Below are 12,031 nucleotides of genomic sequence, written 5' to 3'. Positions count from 1 at the left end.
TGCGGTGTGTCATTTTTTTTATGACTGTCTGCCATCTTGTAGGAAATGCCACGATCCCGTCGCTGTAGAAATTTAGGGAATTCTGATAAAAAAACATGTCAAGTACTTTTGGCAGTCCTCTCTTGATGTTGACCTACAACTGATTCTCGCTAGAAAGTGTTAGGTTAACATCAAGAGAACCGCAACAGGACCCACTGAAGTGACCGAAACAGGTAGAAATCTGAAGGTGTAAGGTCAGGGCTATATGGTGGATGCATTAAATCCTCCCAGCCAAACTTAGCTTTACTATTTTTTTTATTGCCTTAATAGACAAACCAGCAAGCGATCCGCCTGATGCTAAGCAGCATCCGCCGCTCATGAACTTTGCAACGCTAGAGGCACAGCCGAGCCGTTACCTACTTAGAGGTGTAAGTCTCGTTTAAAGAAAGATAAGTCATAGCAGTCGGGGAACATCGATGTACGGAGTTCATTCCAAAGTTTGCAGGTGCGTGTTTGCTGAGTGGTTAAAGATGAGTTTGGTCTAGCGTTATTGTGATGAAAGACCACAGCCCTTCTATTGATCAGTTGCTGCTGCTTTCTTTTAACTTTGTGCTTTAATTTCCTTAGTTGTTAGTAGTAGATATCCGAATCAATGGTTCTGCCCGAGATTAAAAGATCATAATGAACAATGCCCTTCTAATTCCACTATACGCACAGCATCACGTTATTGCGAGCTAACTCATATTTGGCCACAATTTGTCCCGTAGGAGACGAAGGTCGTGACGGCCTCCCTACAGCGAGCTGCCATAGAGGAGTGGCGTTTCAGGTTGAAGGCGCCTGCAGCGGGGCTTCGGACCGTCGCGGTAGTGCAACCTGTCTTTGCTAAGTATTTGGATAAACGGTGAAGCAGAGGAGACGGTGAGTATATGTGTCGTATCGTAGGAACGGAAGTGTTAGCCGTGTGTTACCATTGTGACAATTGCCCACAGAATGCAGCCCAACACACGTTGAAATATTGTCCAGCCCGAGACGTAGAGCGCAACGCTCTCGTTTCAGAAGTCGTCGAAGGAGATCTCTCGCTGCCGGCCGTGGTCACTTCCATAGTCGGCAGCCGGGAAGCTTGGCGTGCGGTGGCCTACATCTGCGAGGTGGTACTCTCGCAGAAGAATAGTACCGAGAGAGATTCTCGCCGCCAGAGGAGACGTAGGAGGCGCCAGATGGACAACTGACCGGCGTCTCCCGGCCTGTGGAATCAAGGTGTTTGGGGAATTCCGCCACGGTATCCCCTACCTGTCGTAAGAGGTGACTACTTAATAGCGGCCATTGGGGGTCGTCGATGGGCAGTAGGGGATTGCCTGACCTTAGTGTACGTCGTGCGCCTTTTGCACATTGTGGTGACCCCCGGGATGGAAGGCGGCGTGGATGGTAGGCCTTATGTTATTGTTGACGCCGAGAGCGTCCATCGGTTGCGCGGGGAATTCTAAGTCCCTTCCATAGGAGACGGGCGGTAGTCATAAGACACTTTCTCCGCGAAACCAAAAAAAGAAAAAGAAGGTTTTGTGACAGTCTGTGAAGCCTAACCGACCTTTGACCACGACCATTTTTCAACACCAGTTATCAATCTCTTTAAAAACAGTTCAGTTTCATTACGTGTCAATAAGGAATCGCAAAGGAGTACACAGTTCATTAGGTTTCTTTCAGTGAGCTCATGTGGTACCCAAATATCGATTACTTATGTACCCAGCTTTTTTCAAATGGGTCAAAACTATTTTGTGGTAAATGCTCAGTTCTTTAGCTAATTATCGTAACTACATATTATTGATAATATGTCGATCCTGCTCCACTTTTTCAAAAATGTCGTCCACTTTATCCGTAACAGGGCGATCAGAGCAAAATGCATCTTTGACATCAAAATTCCCCAACTGAAAACGCTTAAACCAACTTTGTGCTTCTCTTATAAACATTACATTCGAATGAAAAACGTCGCGTTGACGGTTTGCAATGCATATTTTTCTTTTTATATACTTAAGTAATAAAATTTTCAAATTTATCGAATTTCTTCATTAGATTCAGTCATTTGGACAGAAAGACAAATAATTGAAAAATAGCTTTCGCAACTTGAAATTGGCATAATGTAAAACAATTGCCGTAAAAAAACCTTTCGTTTGTTTCTTTTTTTGAAATATAAATTTCTGTCATAAAATCCAGCCAGATACAAATATGTAGTAGGTACAGACAATTAATCTATACGATATATACGAAAATACTTTTACCCGTTTTTCTTGTTACACAATTTTATAGAAATATACTGGCAACAAAAGCTGGCAACCTTGTCCTGCTGTCAATTGATAAAATTGTCATATAGGTTGTCATTGTCAGTGTCAAATCATTGTGTCAAATGCACTAGAAATCAGCCGGTCAGCTGTTTATTAGTGTGATTTAGTGTAAAAGGTATTCTGTGCCATATTGCGACTTTGATAAAATGCCAGAGGAAAGGAAAGGCCAGTAAGTTTAACTACATTATGACTATCATTCAACTACTATGATCCTACTTGTATTTAGAGATAGCGCAATACATTTTTGCACGTTCCAGATGGAATTTGATTTTTATTCCATTTGGCTAAGTTTTAACGAGCCAATGCTTGCCTTACATTATCTCTCGAAGAGTTCTAGCCCAGTTAAAGGATATTTAAATAAACTCGTGGAAATTGTTTCCTGAAAACTAATATCATAAAGTAGGCGATTGGATTACTTGGTAGACATTTTTCACATTTTATTTTAGTCAATGGTTTTTATTTATATATGCCTGAAAGTGACCTCACTACTCATAATGGTAAGTGAGTGATGTCCAATAGAAGGTCAACTAATGAGAGATGATAACCCCTCGGCAGTCGACACAATTATGCCGGCCTGTTGGAATCAGATATACGCAGGCTAATCCCGGAACATGACACACTTACATGTGCCACCATAGCAGGTTTTAACACCTTCTGTACAGTGATCGCTCTCCAGGCATATATAAAATAAATCCAACCACTAGCTAATGTTCCTTGTAATGATATTCTAGATAATAATGCTACTGTCTATCAAAATTTGTAGTGTTTTCCATCAGGCTAATGCCCTGCTTGTTCATGATAAATAAAAATATATTACAAACCTACATAAATTATACTATTGTTGTGTACATTCATTACCTTGCTAAATCAACTGAAAATTATTACAAGCAGGACTTTTTATGCCACTCCTTTTTTTGGGCACACTAATTTTCGAAAGTTGTAAGCCCATAATTTTTTATACTCCACTGCCTTCCTATACTTTTTAATGTCAATTATTGCGATATTTTCGAAAATTCCTTTGAAGGCATTGCATGTCCCCTATAAAAAAACCCTGATTACAAGCATATTCAGGTTTTTCAATATACACTGATATGTTATATTTCCCAGTAAAAATATTTATAAAACCAATGTATTATATATACACAACTTAAACATTTCTGTGTTCTTTAAATTACAGAAGGAATCCTAAAGAACAGAGGAGACGAGGCCGAAGGCAAGAGCAACAAGCTGAGAAAAAGGTTGAAAAGGCAGAACCACCCAAAATGGCACCCAAAGGTTAAATGAAACATCAAAATTGCATTACTTTTTATTTTTATCAACTCATTATTGTACATCTTAGGCATAGAAGAGAAGTAACTGTAGAAAATAGAGACTAGCCTAACCAAGAAGTATATATTCTGAATTTCTTAATACATATTTATACTGTTTGTGTTTATTTTCCAAAATATAAGGTAATTATGTTAATTTTCTAAGGATTTCTTGGTCTTCGATCAATTTATCTAATTAAACTAATTTCATCTTCCGATTCAGTGGGGAGTGTCCAAAAATGAATATTTTTTTAGGACACAAGAAATGTTGCTATTTTACCGAGAATTATACACTATACTATTAAGTAAATGGTTAAAACAAATTATAAAATTTTTGTCCTCTTCCATAAATTAAAACATAGTAAAATGTTTTTTTATCAAATATTATAAATAATTGTATGCAATTACAGTAACCGAACCTCAAAAGCCTGTGCAAGAGAGCCCGGGCCCAGAATTCTACAAAAGTCTCAAGAGAGAAACTGATGAAATCCTCAAAATCACAGAGGAGGAAAGTACGAAATACAAGAAAAAAGAGATTCAAAGCAACTGGTCAAAGTATGAGATGCCAATAGAAACATATGAAGAAATAGAAGAACAAGAGAACATGGGGGCTGATTATGAGGTAAGCATTTTGTTATATAACATAACATTTGTAGCTTAGTAATTCCCCTAAGAGTCTTAAATTAGTATTTAAATAGCAGTAAGTAAAATGGGACTTGTACATTGTTACATCTTAAACTCATGAAACTTTTCAATTAAGAATCAAATTCTTATAGGTCCTCTATAACGGCCATTTTATACAGTAACCTAAAAATTATTCGTGATTTAACTATTACGAGTATGTAATGTTCATGGCTGTCAATTAAAAATGTATTGACTTAGGCAATTCAAAATCTTCACTAACTAAAATGCTCACTTTTCGTTTTAATTCCAGACTCTTATCCAAGCGTCGTTGTCAGTAGGGGGTCATTTTCAATTCAAACATGAAAAATCATGGGATACAGATACGGGGCCCACGCCCTACGATAAATACTTCGAAATTAACATGGACAACCTCAATTTAGCACTATCTTCTATACCTTTCTATGAAAGAAATGTTATCGATCAAACACTATTCAACGAAACAGACATTTTGACCATGAATAATAGAGCTACAAGGTATAAACAAAAATATTTCAACGATAAGTCATACACGACCCCAGAAATAGAAGCTCAGGAGAAGATACTTCAAAGTCTTAAAGATGACAATAAAACAACAAATTCAGAAATTGAGATACAAGAGAAAATATTAGATAACTTAAAAGACAACTTTAGCAAGACTGACTTAGATACTGAAGTTGTTAATGTGAATGTTGATCAAGAAATTGAAAATGACACATTAATTAGCAAAGACTTCACAGCTGCACCCATAGATGAAGTTAAAACCAAAGCAATTGATTTAGAATATAAAGAGGTTCCGAAAGTGGAAAAAGCTGTTAGTCCAGTGCATGTGAAACAAGAGCCATCGAAAGAAAACGTATCAATGCAACAAGTAAAGAAAAATGAGAGCATTGAAATGGATCCTGAAGATGAAATAATTTTCGGTAAACCCCAACGGCCACCACCTGCAACCGAAAACAAAGTTGAAACTAAGAAGATAGCTCAAGTTAAACCAACACCCAAAGGTAAGATTAATTATTCTTTCTTACATAACCCTTTACTGTGTGAAAAAACGGCACAAAAAATATACGCAAAAAATACATTATACATTTATTCCCGACGGGGTAAGCAAAGGTGCAACAAGGGTGCCCACTTTTTCCCTCCTTTATTTATGTTGTTTTAATTACTCAGCAGAGTTTTCTATATAAATGTTATTGAAATGAAGTTTGCATCAAATTCATTAGATCTGCTATATGGATAGCATTTCTGTCGATTACTGAATACAAACACTTGTATTGCCGTTGGTAGGACATCGCGGATAGTGCCAGTGCGTCTACTAGATAATATACTGTCTGTGGGGGATGAGTGCAGTGCAGTTCAATGTAGTTTTGAATTACGCACATACACACTCCGTTTATCCATTGTGATAATGCCTACATAGATATATAGAGTACATTCAGTAGATTTACCTTCTTAAATACTTACATATTCGTTCCTTACGCCGATGTATGTGTATTGGGCATGCTGAATATATCATCAATCATCATCATCAAGCGATACATGTATCGCTATTCGGAATAATCGAAAGCGATTGGTGTTATTCACACATTGCAAATGCGATTAACAACCCAATTCCTTTTTTCGGAATGGAGTACTAACCAATTCATTCCTGATATAATGAAGTCATTTTCTAGCTGTATGAATGTTAGACTACACAGTGTTGGGCTCTCGTATGCGAAAATCCAACTGTAAGTACCGCCCGTTGCCCACATCTGCCGATGTAGCAGTGTGTGATGTGTTGCTATAGTTTGTGTGCAGTGTTAGGTACTTACCCACAGCCAAGCGAATTGCTTATTTCTATTTAGTTGTACAATTACGCAATTGTTGTTCAACTTTAAATTAAATACATTTTGGATATTAGGGTAGGTTTGTCAGATCTCGACGCACCATTACGAGATGGTAATATAGTGATTGATATTGAAATAAAAAAACATTGTTCGATTAATACGTATATTTATTTCAGTTGCTGACACACAACAGAAGCAATCAAAGCACCCAGTAATAGAATCTCCGGAAGACCTCGAAAAATGGCTTGATGATTTCTTGGACGGTTGATGTTACCTTATTTATTTGTAATGACTTACTTAAGAAAGTAATTAATATTGGCAAACCATAATAACCACATTTGCTTTATTGACATGAGCGTAGGCACTCAGAAGATAGGTTATTCTTGCAGGTTTTCTGGTAATCACGCATGATTTTATATTTAGTGGAGCAATCGACATAAAACTTGCCCGAGCACTGGACCTAATACATGGATACCCGTTTTAAATAAACTTGTTCAAAATTGTTACGAAAAACCAAAATGTTAAGTCCTAAAAGTAAGGCCAGGCTACGCCCATAAATACTAATTATTGTTTATGATCTGTTTTTTAATTTATATTTTATGTGACATTTAATGTACCTACCTACCTAATATATAATAACATAAGCAAATCGTACAATTAAATGACATTGTTAAATTTATTAATTTTTTTACATGTCCGCTTTTTCGTTAATGATGCTGATTATCCTCCTTACTGGAACCTGAATAGTGCTAATGTTCACAAAATAGAGAAAGCCCACCTCAATTGTTTAGTTTGTTAATTAATACGAATCATTTTTAAAATCTCATACTCTATCGTAATATTTGCATGTATGTGTAAAAAGAATCTTAAAATGAAAGTGTTTCTAACCAGTATAAGGCTTCTCCGAGGTAGGTAATAAAATCTTGATTGGGATTGCCCTGTATCTGCCAAAATGTAGGTAGCAAGTGTAATGTTACTTTGGTTTAGATCCAGATCAAAGAACGCAGAATACAGGTGACAATTATTTGTTTTATGTTTATATTATAGATAAAACAAAATAAGTACCTACATACATTAGAACAAAGGTGTTACTTGTCCTCCAGTCTGTTCCATCTTGCTGCGCCATTACACTTCCTCTCCCCATTTACATTTAGTAAGACGTACCTACCAAACTACACGCATCTCAGACCAAGTTGTTTCAGTAGTCAATCAAAAATTTCCAGAGTAACGTCCTAGGACTCTAGATTATATTATCAGCCTCAAGTCCGCTGCATGACAGCAGGTAAAAGATGAAGGAAGTTAATAATCAAAACCAATACTGTTAATATCAGCCAAATATATTAGGTATATACTAAAGATTTTGTAATAGTTCTATGCCCTTCTCAGTGAGACACAGAGCAAGAATATTACAGATACAGATAATTGAACATCCAATTATAAATGTACACCTAGTTAGACATCATATGGTGGTAACATGCTGATTCCAACGACCACTTGTGTAGAAACAGCTACAAGTCTTGGAAAACAATCTTCAACATTATTTATTTTCTTACAAGCTTCAATTTTCAGATTTTCTTAAACATTCTTCAGACGAACAATTTACATCGTGGTCCGATGCCATCAGAGCCGGCTTGTTCTGCAGCAGTTACTTACTTTCGCGTGTTCTAAAGTAGCCTTCACTTCAGGTTTTGCAAGTCCTATTCATGTCGTATAGTCAAGTTGGTAGTTAGTTCAATCCTGAATGCTCTAGTAAATATAACATTACAGACTAGTTATTCACTATCTTACGTCTAGAAATATGCATAAACAATTATTGTCTATCCATCTATCAATTATTAAAATATTTCATTTGGTTTATGTCGTGACTCGTGTAACTCTGTAAAACCTATATAAGTTTACCATAGAATATATGCATATACGGTTGTCTAACTAGTGAACCAGTTACATAGTTCCACGAAAAAATATATTTGAAAAGTGGGTAGTTATTGTTCACATTTCAGCGAACCAAAGAAAAAAACGTTCCGAACAATACCATGTGACACCACGTCTTGTCATGTCTTTGACGGATAGTAAAAACATAATGTTCTTGGTGATTTAGTGTGTGCATTTGAAACATAATTCAATTCTTACAAATTGGAAATTATAAATTTGGTAGATAACTAACGGCTGATTTTTGCTCAAACTTTAAATGAACATAAATTGACATTGTTAATTATAATAAAAACAAAATCTTCAAACAACAGTCGTAACTCGTTGAACATTCGCCTGGATAATAGACGCAATAATATTTTTATTTCTGCACCGACTCCAGTTAGAAAATATTACATAGTGAATCTCCGTGTAGGTTGAACGCCTAGTTAACAAAAAAACAAAAAGGGATAAAAATTTCTATGAATCTTACGTTTTTATTCCCCGGGATTAGCGACAACACTAATAAATCTACTACACACATAAATAAATCTAACAAAAGTTATTGGTTAAATGGCAGACAATAAGAAAAATAAAACACATTAAAGTATGTCCCTTAAACACTTAATTGAGGTTCTGTAGAAACTTTTATTTAAAATGTGTTAAAATCTATTGTTCTAATAATACAGCAAGCATGCGATTTCATTCAGTACATAATTTTAGCTACATAAAAACATCACCCTTAAACTAATAACGATACTGGTACTTCGGATGGTACTGAGGACCACCGCCCCTGCCGTCGTAAGAGTTCGGTTGAGTCCGTCTCGGGTACTGGTTAGATGTCGACGGTGGTTCGGCTTGTTGAAAAGTCTTCGCCCGAGCTGCTAGCTGCGACACTAACTGCGCTGGCGTCAGATGAGCTATGGATATAGGTGCACTGTCCCCAACACTTCCGCGCGGGTTGAATATTGCTTTAGAACTCAACAAATCTTGCTCCACAACTTGAGTATGCACGGTGTTTGTCAGGATGAGAGCCTCAGTTGAAACACCCACGTCGCACTTTATTCTAGAATCTCGAATCTCACACATATCACAGTAGGGCTTCGTTGTTTGAACTCCCACGCTTTTCACATCTTTTGAGATTTTAGTTTTTCTAAAAGCCTTTTCAAGTCCGATTGTTGTAATAATGTTGTTGATCAGCCGTTTGTTCTGGGTACCGCTCTGGTCTGCTGGCTTGGTAAATTCAAACTCGACAGGTGCTTGCCTTTTCAGTGGCGAAGTATACTTCTCAGGTAAACAAAGCATTTCATTATTGACATTTTTTTTTTCAATCATGAATCGAAAAGGATTTCTCAACTTGTTCAACTTTTCCGCGGCTTGGCTGCACCGAGTCAACACTGTGAACACAAAATTTTCGCACTATTCAAACACTGCAACACTTATAACCTCGGACATTTTTTTATCACAAATTAATTAAAATTTTAATATATTTAAGTTGTGATACATTAAGATTTTCATTGCGTTTACCAAATAAATTGACAATAATCCTGTGGAAATTAAAACCTATAAGAGTAAAAAAGAAAACATATAATGTGGTGTACTAATAATCTATATTAAATTGATTACATTCAAATAGTAAACACAGTAACAATGTAAACAGTATCATACAATAAATACCTACCAGTAATTCTTGTTTTGTCATCCATCAAACTGTTACCACCTGAGGAAGGTCCAAAAACATATTATAAAAATAAACAATGAAGAATCACAATATATATTATCAGTGTAGCTAAATTAAATCTTTTCTCACCTTTAATGCTTGGTGTAAGTTTCAAATAGTCTTCCTTAGATAACTTGCCATCCGCCACTAACTGAAACATTCAGCCATATTGTTAGAAATGTCCCAATAAAAGTATACAATGTCAATTGGTTAATAAATAATTGATAATTACTTGTGCTAATGCATCATGCGGTGCTTTCGCCCCTTGTATAGGCTGCATTGGGTTTGGTAATGTAGTTGCTTGAGATATAACAGGCGATGTCATAGGTGGTGGAACCATCTGCACTGGTTCTGGTACACTATAATTTGGAACGGGATTTGGCTGCACCATCATGGTTGAGGGGTCAGCCACGGGTGTAGGAGCAGGGTTCATCAACATTGGCACTGACTGTGACATGGACATGCTAGGTGGAACAGGTTGGACAGCATAAGGGTTATAGGATTCACCATAGATATATGGATATTGTGTACTCATGGTAGAGATATCAGGATTATATTGTTGCTCAATATATTGTGGGTTGTAAGTATTAAGGTCAGGCTGTAACATGTAATTATCACTGTGAGAAACGGCCTGAGGACTGTGCCTCGGGTTCCAATGAGGTTTATGCTGCGACGGTGAATGCTTTCTTGGACTTCGTGGTGAGCCCCTTTTGTCTTGCTGCGACCTGTATCTTGGACTTCGATGTGGACTGCGCCTATGGTTTCGTTGAGGGCTATATCTTCGCCCTGGACTGGTTCTAGAACTTCTTGAAGGGCTGTTCCTTGGACTACGTCGCGGGCTGCGCTTCGAAACTCGTCTTGGGCTGAAGCGGGGGCTTCTTCGTGGACTGCGCCTAGGGCTATGGCGTGACCTGTAATAAGGACTTCGTCGCGAAGAATATTGAGGGCTTCGTCGAGGACTATGGCCAGGACTGCGTCTGTAACCATGCCTTGAATAATATGAATGGTATCGTGCGCTCCCATGGGAGCTGCGCCACGGCTCACGATGTCCGCGCCACGGTACGTGCATTTGTGGACTTCGCCACCGTGGCGGTTCGTGATATTCATGCTCCTTTGGACCTGACCAGGGCTCCTCCAGTTCTTCATTTTTAGGGTTATCTTTTTTTATTTTTGAAGAACGTGCGTCGTCAAAATAATCATCGAGCTCGGTACCTGGTGGACGGAGATCATCTTGTGATTCCAAGTGCTTCGCCAAATGCTCTTTCACTTTAACTTCCTTGTCCCGAAGGATGGCCGCATTAGTCTTCTCTGGGTCGCGCCGACTGCCAGGCTTAATGTACTCGTCGAGCCGGGTGCTGCTGGCCGACCGGCGATTCGTGTCCTGCTTGTTACTACTTTCTGGCTCCTTTTCATCGTCCTCGTGTAAGCTATCAATCACTTCCAGGCCTTCCAAAAACTCGTCTTTATCAAAATCGTCGAAAAAATTACTCGGAACATCCTCACCTGCTCCCTCTTCCGAAATGTTTTCGTTTTTATCCGCCATTATAAAGACAAAAATTATACTTATACAACGCTTTTTAAACACATACACCAATTACTATTTACTAGAATTACTCAGAACTACGAAAAATATTAAGAACATTATGCACCAAATACGGTTTTAGGTTTATATACAGTAAAAGACTTAAAAATTACAATCGGAAAACGCATGTAACTGCATGTAACTAGCAACTGTCAACTAGTGATGATCGGCAGACCAAAGATCAATATTCGCGACTCTCGAGACTTGCTAACTTGAGCGGTGGAGCCAAAAATTTTCATGCTGAGTATAATAATTCCAAGGCTTAGGCTAATACGCCCAGAAATGCATTCTGAATCCAAAATCAAAGAAACGAATGTTTACTTCACATGTAAAATGTGAACGGACATTAAGTAAATGAACGTTTATTATATAAGTATATAACTAAATTTGCTTTAAAATAATTTTGCTCTTTTTTACATCTTTATAACATCGATTTGGAAAGTGGCAAAATACGAGGAAAACAGCCGTTTTTCTGAGTCTGAATTCTGTTTCTAAATAAGAACATGGAGTTCTTGACGTATAAGCTGTAGCCTTATACCATTTAATTTACACGCCGATTTAAAAATTCATGTACATATGAAGATAATAATACGACTGACAAACTAAATTACCTTGCTCGTCTTTGAAATTGCGAAATTTTATGGCGGCTACTCAGTACTCACGAGTGTTCACGAGTGACGGATACGATAGGCGGAAAAAACTTCGAAACGCTT

At 37.5% G+C, this 12,031-nt stretch overlaps 2 protein-coding genes across 2 annotated transcripts; one reads left to right on the top strand and one right to left on the bottom strand.

Moving 5' to 3' along the window:
* The first annotated feature begins 2,357 nt into the window (after window positions 1-2,357).
* LOC115449224 lies at window positions 2,358-6,787 on the top strand. The gene is made up of 5 exons (XM_030176970.2): window positions 2,358-2,484; window positions 3,493-3,590; window positions 4,033-4,244; window positions 4,557-5,286; window positions 6,285-6,787. Exons 1-5 carry the CDS (start codon window positions 2,462-2,464, stop codon window positions 6,374-6,376), a joined length of 1,155 nt encoding a protein of 384 aa, XP_030032830.2. The 5' UTR covers window positions 2,358-2,461; the 3' UTR covers window positions 6,377-6,787.
* Window positions 6,788-7,427: 640 nt separating this feature from the next.
* LOC115449223 (serine/arginine repetitive matrix protein 1) lies at window positions 7,428-11,564 on the bottom strand. The gene is made up of 4 exons (XM_030176969.2): window positions 9,969-11,564; window positions 9,827-9,887; window positions 9,698-9,736; window positions 7,428-9,413 (listed from the first exon to the last, which is right to left on the bottom strand). Exons 1-4 carry the CDS (start codon window positions 11,277-11,279, stop codon window positions 8,764-8,766), a joined length of 2,061 nt encoding a protein of 686 aa, XP_030032829.2. The 5' UTR covers window positions 11,280-11,564; the 3' UTR covers window positions 7,428-8,763.
* Between the last annotated feature and the right edge of the window lie 467 nt (window positions 11,565-12,031).

The sequence above is a fragment of the Manduca sexta genome, chromosome 11, assembly GCF_014839805.1.
Source record: "Manduca sexta isolate Smith_Timp_Sample1 chromosome 11, JHU_Msex_v1.0, whole genome shotgun sequence".
NCBI lineage: Eukaryota > Metazoa > Arthropoda > Insecta > Lepidoptera > Sphingidae > Manduca > Manduca sexta.
Note: the sequence above shows the minus strand (reverse complement) of the source record. Positions and strands in the feature narration are given on the sequence as shown.